The 19,667-nt window shown below is 41.6% G+C and overlaps 1 protein-coding gene across 8 annotated transcripts in view; it reads right to left on the bottom strand.

The window, feature by feature from the left end:
* RUNX2 (RUNX family transcription factor 2) overlaps positions 1–19,667 on the bottom strand; it is a 215,901-nt gene that overhangs the window by 128,251 nt on the left and 67,983 nt on the right. For all 8 annotated transcript variants that reach the window (XM_038132843.1, XM_038132842.1, XM_038132846.1 and 5 more), the window contains one exon: positions 15,058–15,162. In XM_038132843.1, coding sequence (XP_037988771.1) covers positions 15,058–15,162 — 105 coding nt within the window. The remainder of the gene's footprint in view (positions 1–15,057; positions 15,163–19,667) is intronic.

Below are 19,667 nucleotides of genomic sequence, written 5' to 3'. Positions count from 1 at the left end.
GCAGTCATTCAACAGTCAGTGGTATGAGACAAATGCAAGAAGAATATCTATCCATCCAGGAGTTTCAACTTTCCAGACTTTCTATCTTGTCTGGTTTTCACCTCTCCGGGCTGGAAAGCTCCTAAGGAGGCACTACAGGAGCCTGGTACCTGCTGTTCTCTGAAAGCAGCACCAGGTATTTAACTCTGATTAAGGGCTGGTTTAATGATAGATTTGCTCCTACAAGCCACCTCTACCTCCAGCAATTCCTCCAAGGAGTTAAAGGAATTAGGATCTGGAGCCTAAGAAAACTACCTTGTTCTGACACAGCAATATGGAGCAGCAGTGTATGGTGAGAACTCACAGCTAACAGAAAAGGAAAAACAAAACCCATTTCTTCCCATCTATGAAATGAAAAACACATATGTAAGGATGTTTCCGTTTATGAAAGGAAAGTGAAGCTTTCTGACTCATATTGTGATGTACTTTGGATGGGAATATGCCTTAAAAACACAACTTGAGTAAACAAACACCTTGATCTTCACCATGTTCTCATATTAATGTCATTCCTGGAGTAGGGTAGTGTTACTATTCATATTTCATACAGAACTGAAGCCAAGAGAAAGAGGTACCCAGTTTCCTCTGATATCAGCAAGTTTGGAAGGATTTCCAAATGCACTAACATCACAAAGATGTCAGAGACAACAGATGACAGACTTAAAGGACTCGTGTTGAATGTGTCAGCCACTGAACCACCCTCCTACATCCCTGCCTTACTCATGTGGCCATGGAGAGCTGGTCTTCCAAATTTCCTGACATGAGATTAAAGGATAGAAAACTGGCAAAGGTTAGGATTGTTTTGTTCTTTTTAAAAAGAAACATTTATTCTAACAAAGAGCCTTTATGCTGATGGTCCAAATTTGCTAACATTGCTTTTTGCTACATACACCCTAAATCATCATTCCAACAAGAAGTGAGCAGGCTTCCAAAACAGGAGCAGGCTCAGATGCACTCCAAAACAGTGTACTGCTCTCCAATGTAAAACTGTTCTTCAGTCCATATGGGAGATCTCAAGCATTTGCTGAGTCTGGCTTTACATTTAATGGAATTTATGTTGGAGGAACAATTTTATTTTGATCAGTGTGACTTTTATGCCAATTTTTTTTTTTTAAATTTTAAATTTTGGGCCAAATTTCACTTTCCTCTTTGAAGAGATGACCAAGTAGACACAATTGTTGCATGTTGCACATGAGCCCTAAAATCTAATCTCTCCCCAAACTGATGTCCTTATAGAAATGTGGAGCCTTCCCATAACTGTAAGTTGTTCAGCATACTGAACATCAATTAAGTGAGGGATTTTGAAATTTTTTAAGAACTCGTAAAGTTTGGAAATTTTCTGCGTGTATTCTGGAACTGAAGACTGAGATAAGCTAAACTAATTAAAAAATGTAAATGTAAAAAAGATATGACCCATAAGTGACAAATTAAAGGGGGAACATGAGCAGCTTTCAGAGCTCACTGCCCTCCACCACTGAGTGCTTGCACAGCCCAGCTACTCTGGGGTCAGCATTTTCTGGCAGCATCAGACAATAAAAAACGCATAAACTTGCAGTGCAGGGTAAAGCTACTGTGTCTGACATAACACTAACACAGGGGCCCAGGGAGGTGACTGAACCCTGGCTCCCAGCTGCATCAATCCCTATTTTAATCACCCTCCTGACAACACTTCTCTTTCAGCTCTCAAGCTGCTTGGCTCCCAAGGATGGGAACACCATGAGAGTAAAATACATGGGGAAAAGCTTAAATTAAGTTTCAGTAGTGAGGGGAATAAAACTGTGAAAGTGCCTTTAGCCCAGCACTAAAATCTGTCTCCAAAGAAAATTTTTTTCAACTTAATAAAAACCCAGGCAGCAGAACACACATCCCTGAGTCCAATTCCAGTGAATGGTTAAGGAGTCAACAAGGAAAACAGTCCTTGCAGCCTCATTTCAGGGGGCAGATTCAAATAAGAGAGTGTGTGTTGCACAGAGAAGGAGGGAAAGATTTCTGTGCAGGAGCCCATCTCAGGTAAAACTTGCAACACTGACAACAGTGTTCTGAACAGCTTTCAGACCTGTTAAAACTTTGGTTGCTGGTTTTTAATGGACCCAACACCTTGGGTCAAGCATTGGAACAGGATGCCCAGGAAAGTGGCGAGATCACTGTTCCTGGAAGCATTTGAAAAACAAATGGATATGGTACTTGAGGATATAGTTTGGGGGTGGGCCTGGCAGAGCTGGGTTAACTATTAGGCTTTATGATCTCAGAGGTCTTTTCCAATTTTAATGGTTCTGGGATTCTTCAGCAGCTCTGAGCCATGTAAAAGAGGAGAAGGTAACAACAAGTAAGTGTTTTTCCGCTGGCTAACATCAGAACACCTGAACATCCCCAGAAGGTGCCCCTGGGTCTCCTTCACCCAGTCCATTTTTGCAGAAGGTCACAGACTTTACAGGGCTCCACACTCTTGCCAGGAGGTTCTTAGGAGACTGAAGAGCCTTTTTTCCACCTTTCCACAATCAGTGACTCCAGCTGCAGCTCAGCAATGGGACTGGATCTGGATTGTGCCCACCATGAGGTTTGGATGATGCCTGGGACAGGCTGTGGCTGCCTCTCCTCTGAGCTGAAGAGGACTCAGGCAGGGTGCAAAGCCAACCCAGGGAGCTTTCAGGGTACAGTTTGGGGTGGTTTTATCAATGCTTATTTCCTGTGGTTGTGGCTCCTAAACACTTGGGGATGTTTTGCCTAAAAATACTCCTTATCAGCAGCAGCACTGACCTCACTGGCTCTGTCAGTGAGGCAAAGGGGCACTGAGGTGCAGGAGGGCTGGCAGTGAGGAGGCTCCGCACCTTGGACACGTTGAAGAGTCCCAAAATACATCCCAAACCTCTCTGGGCTCACACCCTGTCTGTGTGTGTGTGTGTGTGTGTGTGTGTGTGTGTGTGTGTGTGTGTTACAGCCTGCAGTGCCTGTGCAGACCGTGCCAATTCAGTTGGAGAGCACGCACCCCAAATTGCCCCTCTGGAGAGGCTGAGGGTGGGGAAGCAGAGCCCTGCCAAGCACTGGTGCCCGGGGCCACGCTGCCTTCTAACCCACAACGCCTCCAGAGGCCCTGCTGGCTGCTGTGGCCCCAGTTTCATCTTCTACAAAGGTTGTTGCCTCCTCCAGCACGTCCCCAGTGCACAGGCAGGAGTCACGTCCTGCTCTCCAGAGCTGCTGGAGATGGCCCCTCCCTTATCCCCTGCCTGTCACCAACCTGACCTGTTGACTCCAGAGCTGCCCAAGAAGGAGCCCCTGCCAGCTGCCAACTTAATTTCCTACGCAGGATTTCCACTGAAGCTCGTGGGTTATTTTTCAATTCAAATTAATAACACGTTAGATTGAATATGTTACAGTTGGAGCTGGTAGAACAGCCTATCATTCCTGTTACCCAACACTTCCCATTACAAAACCCAATTTTCAGTTGCTCCCAACTTTACTGAACTTTGACTGTTTGCATTCCATTTTTTTCTTGCATGAGTATGGAACACACTTCTTCAATTTCAACCAAAATGGTCTGACATTCCTGGAAATGAGTTAGCTCAGGGAAAACCTAGCACCTCGAAAAACATTTTTGGCAATCTTTTCTTGAAGGAGCTTTTTTTGTCACTCTGTTTTGGAGTGGAGTTTTCAAACTTGGCTCAGCAGATTGGCTCTTTTTTTTAGAACCTCCATGGAAATTCATCCAGATTTGGTAAAATTATGCAACTTTAAAAACTAAAATTTCATCAAATAAAAATTCCTTAGATTTTATCAGTTAAAAGCTTTGTTTACACCTTGGCAAAGGTAGCTGATGGCTGACCCAGATTTATGCTTCTGCCACACAATTTTTTGTAGTGACTGTAGTTAAGTCACTTAAAACAAGGTGTTCTTAGATCATATTCTCTGTGTGAAAAATAAGAGTAAGTGGGTGGATTCCATCCCACAGGATGTTGCTGTCCTATGGATAAACCAGCACATACTCCTACAGTGAAGGACTTTTTCTGTCTCTCACACACAACAGGCATGAATTAAAGCCGCACTGAAAACTCATTGGCATGTCCCAGTTCTGAGTGCTCAGATGTGGACTTTTCCTACTGTAAATTTTGTCTGCAGCATATACATAAAGTAAGATGCAGAGCTAGAGGTATCTGCTCTTTAATAAAAAAAAAATATTTTTGTTTTATGTCAACAAGCTATTATATATCTGATGTGTAAGTATTCCCTTTGTCATATACCTTAAATCTACTGGTTATTCCCTTTTACACCAAGTCACCAGAGAAAAACATTTCTCATTTAATTTGCATGACATGTATGCAGTTAGTGAGGTGTTTACTTTGCATCCCACATGGATGTAAACACACTTCCCAAAAAACTTCCTTCTTCTTTGAGCAGGGACTAAAAAAACAATCACTATTATCTGGATTTTGGAAGCACCAAGTCCTTCCTGCTCTCTCCTGTAATAAAGACTATCTCTACAAGCCAACTGTTATCAGGTTTCTCTTTTGCTGCCATCTTTCAGGAATAGCAAATATGAAGAAGAGTGTAACTAATAACACAGATCAGTACATCTGCACAGATGCAAAGAGCAGACCCTGCCTGAATACTGAGCTGCAGTATCCTTGGTGTGCTGTAATCCTGCTGCCCTGATTCCCAGGGAAGTTTATGGCAGTGTTCACACCACGGGCGATGAATATTGCTGTGTGAGCCTTCTTCAGGGCATTCACAGACATACCCTGGGCTCACTCTTGCACAGCAGAAGATAAAGACTAATTAAACTGTCTGACTCTGCTGTGGAGATGATGAGGATCACGTATAAGAGCCAGACTGCTGCTGAGATGCAGAGGACACAGCTTTTGGGAGAGGAGAGCACCATCAGTGTGGGGAAAGAGGTTTTAAAGCAGGGCAGACACTTCTGCACTGCGTGCCTAAGAGTTTTAACCAAGCAGGCACAGAAGGGGAAAACATGAAATTTATAAACCACACAGTGGTTATGTCTAACAAGGAGGGGGTCACAAACACCCTAAATTCTAATGTGTTTCAGAGAGAGGCCCTTCAATGTGGCTGCTGAGAAAGCAGACACTAAAGCTCCCTTTTAAAAGGTTTAAATAACAATTAGAAGGAGGATGAAGAAGTTCAGATCTGTGTGCTACTGCAGTTGGTGGTAAGCCAGCAGTTTGCTTAATCCCAGTTTAAGCACCTGCAGAGCCCACCCAGTGCCAGTCCAGTGGTCTGGGCTGCTTCATGTCCCCTCTCCCTCACTCACATCCACTGACACCTGTGGAGTCTTCGGATGGGATAAACCAGCTTCTAACTCACACATACAACTCCTCCTTGATCACAGTGGACAGGAGGTGCGTCACTGAGTCACCATATCAAACTTTTAGGCAGCTACAGTTAAGGAGAGTTAATCCATATGTCCCTTTACAAAAAGGATTTTTATTTGGACTGCTTAGCTGATGAACTGAAACACTGAATTATTTACATTCACGGTTCTACTGCTGAGCCCTCTTCTGTAGTCAACACTTCTGTTTACAGAGGTGATGATTTTACTGCAGTGATGGTTTTACAAACTATAGTTCAAAGACATCAAAAAAGGCCAAAAGTGGAAGGGGGCTCATAGTGCAGATCATCAAAGCCAAAAAGTATCCAGGATGAAAGAAAAATTCTGTTACACCAATCTAGAGTCTATGGTGGTAAGAGACCCAAGGAATGAAACATGAAATTATTACATTAAATTATTGTTGATTTAATTGATATTCTAGAAATGTGGAACCAACTCTATTAAACTTCACATGTCTACAGTGCTTTATAAATTCACTAGATAACTGAATTATTGAAGCACATTGCTTTATAAGAATCTGAATCTGGATCCTTGATTACACAAGCAAAAAACCCTTGAAAAGTATTCCACGTGTAATTCCCTCTGTACTGCTAACCTGTGGTTTGTATCACACAGCAACCCTGCGTTGTATTTACAGGTCTCTATTCCTTTCCAGCTTTCATACTGCTGAGAAACACAGGTCTGAATTTTCAAAACACCAGAAATTATTGTGAACACCATCCCTTTTCAAAGAGTAATCTCTGGCTTTTTGATCCATTTTAATACAATCATTTAAAATTGGGCTTATTTGCAAATCTAATCTGGGATTTCACATACAGAAACAAAACCAGACCTGGGACTACAATGACACCCGCATGTGCCTTTTTCTTTCCAAGAAAAAGCTGCACCAATGTGAAACGGCTGAAACTGAAGCGTCTATTTGTCTCATGACATCTAAAGGGATACTCCAGAATAAAATTAGTTAGATCCCTGTGTCTAGCAAATTAAATGCCAGATCTGGAATCATGCATTTCTTCCCCAACACACTTCTGTGGTGCTTCAGAGGTGATGATTTTCCTGTTGAGCTCTAAGAGCAATGAAACAAAACACCACCGAGTGCCTGACTGCACTGACACTGAAGACCATGTCTACTGCTTCAGGAATGCAAGAATGAGAAAGTGCACGAGGACTTAAGGAAGCAGACAACTAATTGGCATTACTCACATGGATTACAGACAGGCAGGAAGCAGATTCTGCACTTGTAAGCACCCTGATTAATACCTCCTTTGGCACCCTGAATTTAAATGAGCAGGGCTACTAAAGAAGCAGGGCATTAAGAAGTGGGAGTAAAGTTCACAAAATACAGTGGGAGAGTTTGAAGAGGGATGGAAGCATTAAACATTTATGCTGGCAATAATCAGGTGAAAGGGTTTGTCTTCCCACGCTGTGGGAAAGATTACATCTCAGAACCACAGGAGAATGGGCAGCATGTTAACTTTGGATAAGTGAGGAACAATTAATATGTTCTGTCATGAAGAAGAAACATTGGAATCATGGAGTATTTCCCAGTGTTAGGAAAATCTTCAAATACGTTCTCCAACATTCTTCACCTTTAGGCAATATCTGCAAAGTGAATTGTCACCTTTGTAATGTTTCTTATGTAGCTGCAACTGCAATGTGAGAACCTTACTCTGCCTACAGCTAAATAACATGAGTTTTAATCTCAGCAGTTCAGACAACCCAAGCTGAGTGGGGCCTGAGCAGTACCTGACTCCTGAAATCCTGCAGGAGGTGATAATGATGCCTTAGTAGATAGCATCATTTCTAAGGTATGTACACTGCACTCATTATGGCAGCTGTAGACATACTTCAAAGTCAGCTTTAAACAATTCCTTACGCTGTCAGAAAAGCAGCAGGGACTGTTCACCGTTCTACATCAGACCCAAGAAAGTGAGTGAACACTGGGTTAATCCAACACTGAGCTCCTGCTCCCTGTGACTGCACCCTGGGCTACCAGCCTTACAGCTAACTCGGGCTGTTAGAGCTACACGGCAGGCTTAGTACACTTTGGGACTACAATATCTGCTAATCTCATCTGATTCCAGCTATCTCCAAACCAGGGTGTCTAGTCTAGGCTAGTCATCAAGTCTCCATTCAGTGTCAATGGAAAGGGATGAGAGTCCAAAGGGCACTCCACTGCTCTCTAAGACAACATTAACATATGAATCACTCTCGGCAAGGGCCTGCGTCTCTTCATTCACTTCAGAGGAAACCTACTCTACAGGTCTGATTTTTGGAGAGCTGAAAGCCACCCACAGCACACAGTGAGCCACTATTGTGCTGAGTAAGCTGGTCTACTGTAGATGAGATTTATAATAGGGGATCTGAGCAGATATAGTCACTAAGGAACCCAGTTCTTCATCTGAGTAGGGATTCTGGCGTCCCAAATATACTGCAGCATGAGGTCATTACTCAGTTTCTTCCCCTGAAGTTTCAATTAAGTATGATATTCATCCTCATTTCCTCTTCTGCATTCCTTGTCTGGTTAAATCAGCATCTGTGTTTCACGTCTGGGATGACCATGTTTCAGTGGAGAATGAAGTTTATATGGAGAATAAAAATAAATTCTACAAAAACTTTAAACAGAGATTTGGAATAGAAAGTAAGCAAGTGCTATCTAAGTACTTCACTTACAATATTCTGATGCAAAGTTTCCAAATATATTCACCTTATTGCTCCTTATTTCCCAAACCACTTTGGAAAGTGAAGGGAGATGTATAAGAGGCACTATACTGAAGAGTAAGAAAAAAAAGCTGATATGAGTAGCTACAAGCTAAATGCATTTCAAAAGTGTCAATGTCCAGCAGTTCCCTTAGGAGAAAATTATTGCACAAAATGGTCTGTGGAAAGCTACTCTAATGCCTTTTTTAATATAATCTTCCTCCACAGGACCAACATGGAGTAGAGTCACAAAGTTATAAAAAGTCACTGTCCCTGGAGGTGTTTAAGGAAACACTGGATGTGGCACTCAGTGCCGTGGTCTGGCTGACATGGAGCTGGCTGCTTATAGACTGGACTTGATGATCTCAGAGGTCTTTCCCAATCTAACTGACTTTATGACTCTGCGAAATGGTCACCTCTTTTCCTCTCCTCCTAGTCATGCCCTGTGGAGATACAGAATGAACTCACTTCCACTGTTACTTCATTTGTTTGATTATAACCCCTTTTCTACCTCTCTATATTAAATGGAGATTACAAACAAGACTCTCTTATCATACAACTAAGCAGCACAACTACACAGAGGGGCCATGATTTTATTTGTAGCTTGGAGGGACACTTTGAATGCAAACAGCAATATGAAAAAATCACTGTGATGGCCAAATTACATGCCAAATGTACTAGGAATAGATTTGCTTGGAAGCAAGTGTTCCCTCTACAATGGGATGGAAACAATCTGTTCTGTTGACAAATACAAACCAAAACTGCTTTGCTGTTGGTGAGGACATTTTATGGAATGGTTTTATGCTCAGACTTGTGCTTTTGTTTTACATAATCTTGTCACCGTAACAGGGAATACATGGTCACTCTGTCACCTCTCTGGGCAGCAGTGTCCTTCTATGGAGAGAGCCCCAGTGCTGTCACATAGATTGCTGAGATTTCAGAACTCAGCAGTTCTAAGTTCTTACAGTGCATGAATTCAAGCTATGAGTGAACTAAGCAGATTTTGCTTTTGACTCACTCTATGCACTAAACCAGCAGAAAAAAAAGTCACAATCACCAGAAATTATTTTGTCTCACAGTCTGCTTCTCAGACAATGAGATTTTATGCACGAGTCCCTCTCTAGTCACAGTGGAAGAAACAAGAACGAGCTGGTCCTTGGGATGCAGCTACCACCCCAACTGTCCCAAGTCACCTTGTCACAGCAGCATGCATCATGGAATCAGAATCATGGAATCATAGAATCGTGGAATCATAGAATTGTAGAATCATAGAATTGTATGGGTCGGGAGGGACTTTAAAAATCATCAGTTTTCAAAGCCCCTGCCATGGGCAGAGAGACTTTCCACTATCCCAGGTCACTCCAAGCCCCATCCAACCAGGCCTTGAACACTTCCAGGGATGGGGCAGCCACAGCTTCTCTGGGTAACCTGTGCCTGTGCCTCACTACTGGCTGAGGTAACTGCAAGGAGCCCTGCTCTGTGGGTTGCACACTCATCTCAAAAGTAAACCTAAACCACTGGCATATGCAGTGTCTGTCACCTTTGATGGGAAACACTTGAATCATCACACCAGCCTCTTACAACCTCCGGGAACGCTCAGGACCTCCAGTCCCCACCTAGAACAGTTCTGTGAAATTACATATATGCAAAAAATAAACCAGCAGCAAATGATGGTGAGTGAAACTCTGTCTTGCCTTTTACACGGCAGTAAGGACCTGATGTTTACCACTGGAAACAGAAACACTGCAACTCCTTACTGGGGACCTGGTGACAAGGAAGTCAGGTCCCAGCCCGAAAGTGGACCATGCTCACGCTCAGATATGCTAATGATGGTCACAGAAAAGAACCTAAACCTCTATAAACCATGGCCCTGCTGAACATTTCTCTGGCTGTACAATCATTTTTTGCCTCCTTTCTTACACAGGAGCATTAGAGTGCATATATGAAGCTCTACAAAGTCACTTAGAGCAACTTTCGAACCCTGGACCGCCTACTCTGCCTTCCTCTGCTCCCTCAGCCACTGGGATAAATCCAGACCTACCCAGCCAAGCTCAGCAGAGATCTGTCACTCTGAAAGACACCAGAGAGAGCCACAGATTTTCTAACTTCGGTTTGGATGAAACCCCAAGACTCGCTCATCACATCTCGGGGTATTTAGCATTGACTTTAATTAAAAACCTCCCCATGCCAAACCACATGCAGATGCAAACCGACGCCTTCAGCGTCTGCAACGCATCGCCCAAAAAAGCTGCGCTGCTCCATTCAGTCTGAAGTAAATGCATGAAGTAGGAACCTGCCTGTAAAATTTCCTCTTGTTCTGTAAAGTCTCTCTCTCTCTCTCTCTCTCTCTGCACTGCCCCAGTTTACCACAGTGCAAAAAAAAACCCCACAGTCAAATAAATATATTCTTGGGAAGGAAGGGGGGCTGGTAGAGTGGTTTTTGAAGGCAGGCCAGAGACTATTAGAAACGGGGGACACACAGAGTGTTTTAACTGCTGTGATAATTCTGCATAAAGAGATGTTAAGGCTCCAACTCCTTGCTGTAGCATGCCATGTGTCCCTGAATAAAATTACTGCCATGCAGGCTGTTAGCAGAGGAATGCGTAAACAGACAATGTATCCTTGCATCAGTTCCACAAAATGTTGCACAACACAAATGCCTCTCGATGTGTCATTTCCTGCTTGGCCACCAGCCCAGCTCCTGACAGGCAGTCAACAAAAAAAAAGAAAAAAAAAAAAAAAAAAAGAAGAAAAAAGAAAAAAAAAGAAAAAAGAAAGAAAAAAGAAGAGAAAAAAAACAAAGGAAAGAAAAAAAGAGAAAATTTAAAAAAAGAAAGGCAAACTGAAAGATTTAAAGTTGTTCTACTCCAAAGCACATTCCACTCGCCTCAGACTGATCCCTCCACCCTCTCTGCCTTTGAAAGAAAAGAGGGAGAACTTCCTAAAAACTGTTATGGTTTTAAGTCAAGGAATCTCAAAAATCTCAATCACTTATCTGTGTTTTATAAGCCGGGTCGGCCAAACAGTTAATGTGGGGGCTGAGCAGAACCCCTGGCTGGCTCTCGCTGCCTTCTGCAGCGTGCACAGACAAAAAGGCGGTGTGATGTTTGCTCATACCTTTCATCACGTGTGCACCTTGCAAGCTGCGGCAGCAGAGAAACGCTCGGGAGCTGAATGAAGCGGGGCAGTTTTCTGCCCTGAAACGCTTCAGCTCAAAGCTCAAAGTTGCTTTTCCACTCACACTGATAAAGAAAGTTGGGGTCGGTGACTTAGGAGCCTACCTTTGATTAGAGACAAACTAAAGTTTCTGGAACTCAGGCAAAATATAAAAACATATAGACTTGTCCTCCCTCCTTCCTCATGATTCCCCCATGACTGGGTTTGTCCCAAAAGTGGCCAGAAAGGAGGATGTGCCTCCTATCTAAATGTACCACTATGGAAGGGCAAATCATTATTTCTGTAGTTGTAATGAGGTAAGGCAAAGGCATTAAAGGAGGGCTTAGGTAAAGATTTGTGTGGTTTCTATGCTCTTTTCTTTTTTTTTCTCCTTTGACTTCCTTTACAGTAATCTCTGGCTATCTGTCGGTCAGTTATGACCTCATGAAAACTTCTCTGGAAAACTTCTTTCAGCCCTCCCAGCTGGAAGGCAGCTCTGCTGGCTAAGATCTGCATGTGGCAGAGGTTTTATCCTGGTTATAAGGAGAGAAAAATATCTGCAGGATTTCCTGATGATTCCCAAAGATCTTATACAACCCTGTCTCTAGACTGCATCACTCAGAGTGCAAAGCACTGTCTCAATCCAGCATAGAAACTGCAACACAGAAGAAGTCCCTGGACAGTAATCTGGATAGACTGGAAGAGGTTAGGTAAAATTAAATAAATCTTTTCTGAGAAAAAAAAATCATCAGAAGACGTTTTCTTGTATAGAAACGGGCAAGTTTTCCTAACAGAGCAACCTGACATCACTGTCTCTATTAAAATATTTTCAAATAATAACAGAGAGGCAAGGCAGCAAGCTTCTACAAGCAGACGTTTAATACGACTAAATGGCACTTACATTTAAGAACCTGACTTTCTGAAGTGCTGAGCATCCAAAACATCAACTGGAGTCCCTGCATGCCACGACTGTTCAGCACTCCTGAAGTCGGGCTCTAAATGCCTGTGATGTCTGTCATGGCTTTGCTGCTGCTGCAGTTGCTGCTGGGAACCTCGCAGCTTTCGTTTGCTTGAGTCAACTTGCCAACAGAAGGTCAGAGTGCCTTGCCTATAAACAAGCCTTACAAATTCACGATCTAAAGCATGATGTCATGTCTTAAAATGATAAGCTGGCAACAAAGTAAATGACATTTTGTAAAGATGTGCATAATTTTATGTTTACACTCCTTAGAATGAAGGTTCTAATAAGTCATTGGTTGTGTTCCTTTAAAGGGAAGTTTTATAACTGAGATGAATCACAACTGCAAAAGATCAAAGTTAAAAAACATCAATGATGCCATGGGGTACTTTTTAATCTTGTAATGAATGATGATCATGTGCTCTTATGAAGTTGCTCCAACTGCCAACGCCAGATGTGTATATTAAGAAAAAAGTTGTTTGTGATGTGACAGCTCTGGTTGAGCTGCCAGAGAGAGGAAAACTAGGATAACATGCTTGGAACATTGAAGTGAAATACAGATCCTGGCAGAGAGGGGCACTATTTGCCGATACATAATTTTTAAGACAAACACATTTGCTATCAGAGCTGCTCCTTGAATTCCTTAGTGCCCCCAACCACCTAATTTTCCTTATGCCACATAAGTGCCAGGTACATTCATTGAATGATTGCTACCAAACTAATGTATCTACACACGTGCAGGGTCTCTAAGAAGGAAGCAAAACTTCAGTGAAATTCTCAGAGCTCACTGGAGCTACTCTTTCACTACAAATTCAAATTTAATGATGAGCCATTCCAGAGATGTATGAATCCTTTCAGAATTACTTGAAAGGATAAATTGCAGAATTCCACCAAAACACTAAAGTGCAAATGGACATTCAAGTTCAAATTCTGCCTTCTTGTTAAAAAAAAAAAAAAAAGGAAAAAAAGGGAAAAAAGAAAGAAAAGAAAAAGATTAAGAAGGACACAATAACTCCATGTAGGCCGTAAGAACTCAGTCACTGAGCATTTCTAGGCTCAGCTATTCAAAGACACCAGCAAATGGGTATCCACATACAGAGGCCTCTTAAGTCAAAAGTAAAAAATTCCAGCAGAATTAGGAGATCTTGTTAGATTCTATGAACAAAGACTCCCTTTCAATCCACGGATCACCAAAACTTCCCCACGTCAGGAGGATCCCTTTCTGTGCTGCACAGGGTAATCCACACTACTCTCCACACATCACTTTCCAACCTCTCTGCTCTTTCACCACGGTTGTGTCCTCTGCCAGGAGGTGCATCAATACATGGAAGCAGCCTCCAGATGGGAATGGCTAAATGATATATAACTTACTCCCTGCTTTTTACTCCATGAATGCAGCTTCCCCAGTGTCCCCCAAGTAAGTTACATGGAGCACCAGCTGCAAGTGAAATTTAAAAATGGGAACTGACTCACAGAGAGAAGACAGAACAAAAATCCCCCTGCTGTGACATCATGACACCTCAGCTGTGAGCAGGTAGCACCACAAGTATGTGCCTAAAGAAATATATCCAGAGCTATTTGCTTTTTCTTAGCTGTTCTTCAAGGTGAAACTGTCCAGCCTGGACAGTTCTTACAGGGAGCATTTCAGTTCCCACCTCGGTGTAAGTGGAGGTGACTCTGCAGCGTGTATTGGCACGAGAAACACTTAACTGCATGAATTCTGTCTACATCTTTCTACTTCTGTCTTTGTGGTATTTTAAACAAAACACCATGAAAGCTCCTTGAAGGTCGTGTTTGTATGTGCAGATCAAAGGCAAAATAATTATTTGAGATGCTTCCATTATAGGGATTCTTTTAATGTGGTTATTCATCAAATAATTCTTAATCTCTAAGTGTAATTTAAATAATGCTATACCTGGCTAATCCAATCAATTTAGAGTAATTTCTAGTTAGATTAAGAAAGAACTCCAGAACTGGCTCATCAGTGATACCCATATGATGTGAGACTGGTTACCAGCTAAATGTGCTAGACAGAGAGACAGCCAGATAAATCCTGATGGATTAAGCAGACTTGACTGTATCTAAAAATAAGTGCTACCCATAAAACTGCTAGGACATGACAAAACACAATTGTCATAAAAGTACAGCCATTGCAAAATAGATAAATCATGGCAAATAGATTCTTAGTGAGCTTGCATGGCTATGAGATAAACGAGCTGGGTGAAAATCTGCTGGACTATGTTTTAAAAATATGTATTTTCTGTGCACAAATAAGAAACAAAGACTGTTGATATACTGGGGTTTTTTTATCTTTCTTTGGCCCCTGGGGGTCCATGATGAGTCCATAGCTGAAAACCAACTTCAGGTATGATGAGATTAACCAGGTGCATTAATTATCTGATGGCAAAAGAATTTAAGGGCAAACAAAAAGTCACTATATTATATGTTTCCTCTCTATGCTAGGACTGATCCTGAAAGATCAGGTTCCTGTTTTCCTAAACGTCTTCAGCTGGAAGCTTACAGGAGTTCAGGAAATGCAGCACGATGCAGGATTGTATCTACTGTGTCTAAATCAGATTATATATAAATACACCGGGTTTAGTTCTCGTTTACACTGGCAGATAATGTATCAAGACCTTGATGTGAATGAGAATCAGGTTTGGGATTGCCCAAATTCAGCCAAGCACTTAAGTGAGTGTTTAACGCAAGTATGTGTGTGGTCCAAGAGACTCCAAATTAACCATGCACTCGCATATTTTGCTGAGCAAAAACCAGTGTTTGACAAAGATATACATATTTCATTTACAAGTTTCTGTTAAGCAAAATTAAGCAGGCATAAGAGCAAAAAGAAGGATATAATACTCACTTCTTGGCTCTCTTGGCCCATCCACCGTAACCTTTATAGCTCTGTGGTATGTAGCGACTTGGGGGGGATTTGTCAGGACAGTTATTGTCAAAGTAAAGCTCTTCCCTACAAAGGGAAAAAACAACAAGGAATGAGTGATTACAACATGAAAACAGTCACATGCATGTTCAGTAAAGAATCAGTTTAAAATTATTCCCTGTCGTTACCACAATCGTGAAAATTAAAAACATAACTGACCATAGGAGTTTCCTCCCCTTCAGTTTTACTCTATGTCAAGAATACGTCCATGTGTTGACAATCTAAATGTTTCTTATTTAATAATGGGTCATCATACAATGACAGAACAAAAGTGATTCACTGCTGAGGACAAGCCAAATTCTTTGCTGCATTGAAAGTGGTGTAAATCCAAAGCAAGTCGGATAATTTAAAAATTTACTCCAGTTTCGCAGCTGTGTGACAGAGAGCAGAATGTGACCACATGTTATTTACTTCACACAGTTTTATCATTTCATTTGTTTGACTTGACTACAATAAGATGAGGAAAGAATATATTTTCCTTCTGGGAGATGTTTTAACAGGGAGTCAGTGTCTCTGTCCTTCATATGCCAGGGCTAATATGATGATATCATTATTATGGAACACGCCTTTTTTCCCTACACAAATTCCATCTATGAAATACCAAGAAAGCCCCCAACTTTCCTGTGAGGGTGAGCAATGTCTGTGTGCACGTACTTTGCTATCGTCAGTCTTCATTGTTGGGGTTTTTTTGGGTTTTTTTTTTTACTTTTCAAAGCTTGAATTCTGGCAGAGATTGCACAAGACCATCTACAGCCTTCAGCTGAATGAAAACGTTAAAAAGAAATAAATAAAGGGAGCTGCCTTCATCTGAGCACACATTCTCACAGGCGCTGGCCCCCGTTTGGGAGACTCACTGACAGTTGTAATCTGTTAGATATGCAACGGTTACTCATGTCAGATAGTCAAAACTGAAAACTGTTTCAAGACAGGAAAAGGTGGGCGTACAACAGTGACTCAATAAAACAGTCAGCAATCTTTGGCCTTCATGCTCATTTAAGCTGCTACTTTACCAGACACTTAAAGCTCTTTTTTTTTTTTCCCCTCCTCCCTGGGTGTATTTGTGCATTTTTGCTGCTAGGGCTTTTCCTCTCGCTGAACTCTGAAGGCATTCAATCAAGGCACAAATCTTAAATGATATGTAACAGCACAAACTTAATGCAGTTTTTTTCAGGCCTAATACAGAACAGCTTATATATAAGGCATAATACAGAACAGAGCTTTGTCTGTCAAATCTAGTAATTGGTCTTTCTTTCTGGTCCAAGTCATATATCCCCCAAACCTGCCTGAGACATGCATCATTTATTATCAGGAGTGCAACTTCAAACTGTCTTGGCTATAATTTTCATGAACTAGAATGTGACATGGATTTTTTTTAAAGGAAATACAACTGTCATTTAGAGTAAAATGATTTTCCAGGTGAAGCTGTGCTCCAGCTGTGCCCAGCTCTCTGGGAGATACAGATTAGAGGGAAGGTCAGGACCCTGGCAAATAGAATTATAGAATGGTTTGGGTTGGAAGGGACCTTTAAAATCATCTTGTTCCAATCCCCCTGCCATGAACAGGGACACCTTCCACTAGACAAGGTTGCTCCAAGCGCTATCCAAGCCTGCCTTAAACACTTTCAGAGATGGAGCATCCAGAGCTCCTCTGGGCAACCCGTGCCAGTGAGTCACCTCCCTCACTATTTCTTCCTAATATCCAATTTAAACCTGCCCTCTGTCAGTTTAAGCATGCAAAAATCTCAGGATGCTGAATTCTGTCCTGCTGGCATGGCTGAAGGTGGCTTTTCCCATTTTCACTGGAAAAATGATTATTTCCTAAATCATCACAGGAGCAGAGTTAGGTGTATTTTGGGTGTCCAGTCTTTGTCCAGTCCTGCCCACCTGCTGTGCCAGAGGTGAACTGTGTGTCCTGTCAGCACAGGGTGTGGGCAGCCTTCACACACACAGCAGCAGCCCTGCAGTGCCTCCACACTGCTTGTTCAGGGCTGAAAAGTGTCTGTGCCTTTTATCCCTCTCCAAAGAGGAATTCAGCCCACTGCACAAATATATATATCGTTCTCCAGGCTCAGGTTTAAGGCTTCCTTTGGCACCAGCTTACCATGCCAAAAAGTTGTGACTATTAAACTGTATGCTGATGACATTCAGATCACAGTAACCCATAGATGATCAGTAGAATATTATTGGTAAGAAAGACATTGAAAGGAGCTTTTCTATACACCTTTGAATGAAGAATTTGGCCTTCTATGCTATTGTTCTCTTTATATAACAAATCCCTATAAATATCTATTATGACAAAAAAATTAGCAAAATATACTCTTTTTAAGAACCTGAAAAATCGTTCTGTAGAAAAGCACTGCAATATTTTCTACACTAAATATATCTCAACAGGATACAGTGGCTAGAAAAAAATGCATTCCTTAATAAAAAGAGCAACATTTGGACTTTGACAGTGAGAATTTCTGAATTGTCACCTCCCGGCCAGCCTGAGCTGAAGAGGTAAGCAGCTAATTTGAGAGGGAAATTGGTTTTGCCCCCTAACTGGTATTTTACAGACCAAAGTGTGGATGAAGTAACACTGACGAAGCCCCTTCACACTCCATAAACCACAGAGCCCTTCATTGTGGGGAGCTGTACGGCCCTGCCAGGGAACTCCAGAGCTTTCAAGAGATGATTTACATATTACAGGATTAAGAATGAAATAAATTTTTAAAGTCTCTGTTTCAGTGATGCTGATGCCTTCCACAGCTATTTCACAGCTATCCCTCCTTAGCTACGAAATCCTTTAATGCACTTTTTATCACCTTTCTTTATTGCCCTTAGTCATTTCAACTATCCACTTTCAGAGGCTATAGACTAATTGTAGCTCTCTTTTATTAAATTCCCCAGCCAAGCAGTCATCTGGCACTATTGCTTCAGTGTGTCTAAACTGTGCATTCTTTGTTATTCACACATGTGAGCCGAGCTGACACAGAGGAGGATGAGATGGACATATGCTGAAGCACAAGGCAAACCCCAGAAAGAAGCTTGAAAAGAGACTCGGCAGCTTGTGTGTGCGTGTTGCATATTTTTTCAGTTAGATGCTAATGTGATTAAAGTATCGGGACACAACAAAATTAAGGTTATGATCCTTTGCTTATTGAAGACAGGAATTCTTTCTTCTCTGTGCTGTGGATCGGGCTTGTAAAAGTGAGCTACCGCCTGAAAACCACATACAAACAACTGCTGCATTTGCATCAAACACTCCAGTTACTTACTCTCATGAATCCAAAAAAGGTGTTTAAGAGAAATTATGCAAACAGAAACGTGAAGCTTCTGTCAGGCAAACAATATGAATATGTATAAAAATCGGGTTTCTCCATTGAGCCATGGGAAGCAAGTAAAAACGTGGGAGAGGAGGTGAAGTGGTAAGTTGATGATTCAGACTTCACAATCAAATTTAGAGATACAGAGATCAAAGCACGAGCTGCTTAGAAAGATGTAAATCTCAAGTCAGGAACAGGTGTGGATTAGTTTCTTGCTGCCGAAAAATAATTTCTTTATTAGTTTATTTTTTCCTGTTCTACTTCAGGACTTGTATTCACAGATATTTCTCTATCTAAGGAGCTTTCTCACTTCTGTTTGCAACTACTGATTTCTTTTCCTTCTATTTTAAGCAGAGTTCTAAAAATCCATCATCAATGATAACTCTCCTTCTCTCCTTCTCTCTCGCTCTCTCTCTCTCTCCCCCCCTCTCTGTTCTAAGTCTGGAAGACAAGTCTGGACCAATTTCTCCATCCTGCCTCTGGCAGGAGAATGCAGCATTTCAGATCCTCCACCGAGTCCCGGCTGCTTCAAAGGAAAAGCCCTACTTTCTTCCGTTAAGATCATAAGAAATATAGGGGGAGGGGGTCAGCTCTGTTTGGACATAATTACACTTCATCAAAAGAAGCTTTCTTCATCTTCCATGCGTGAAAAGTCTGCAAGCAGTTAAGTCTGTCTTTTTTCTTCCTTTTTTTTTTTTTTACTTTTTCTTTTTTTTTTTTTTTTAAATATAAAAATTGCTACTTGGGAAACTAGCCAAAACTCAGAAAGCCAATATAGTAAAACAGTGCACACCCTTTGTTTTTCTTTGAAGTCTCTTAAATAAATATGTTGAGGGTTTGAAAAGTATACTATCATTTTTCCATAGATTCTACTCAGATTGATCAGAGCAAAAGTCTATTCCAAGTCTGCTAGATAAAAATATAAATTAAACTACTGGAACCAAATTTTGGAGCTCTGTGTTTGTGTCTGTATCTGTATCTACTGAGGCTTTAGGCCGTCTATTTCATTTCCTATGCTTTAATAAAAAGTGTATATCATAGGTTTGAAACGAAATCCTCAGATCAGAGGTAGTGCATCACATTTCAGTCCTTTTTCAGCACTACTGAAAGGCTGATACACTACTGAACTTCTAGTGTGAAGCAGTAGAGATGGAGCCAGAGAACTTTCAAACCTAATCCATCAGCAGAATAACAAAGCAAACTGATTATTTAAAGAAGACAAATGCAA

The sequence above is a fragment of the Motacilla alba genome, chromosome 3 (assembly GCF_015832195.1).
Source record: "Motacilla alba alba isolate MOTALB_02 chromosome 3, Motacilla_alba_V1.0_pri, whole genome shotgun sequence".
In the NCBI taxonomy this organism is placed as follows: domain Eukaryota; kingdom Metazoa; phylum Chordata; class Aves; order Passeriformes; family Motacillidae; genus Motacilla; species Motacilla alba.
The sequence above is the reverse complement of the archived record's forward strand: the minus strand, read 5'-3'. Positions and strand labels throughout refer to the sequence as shown.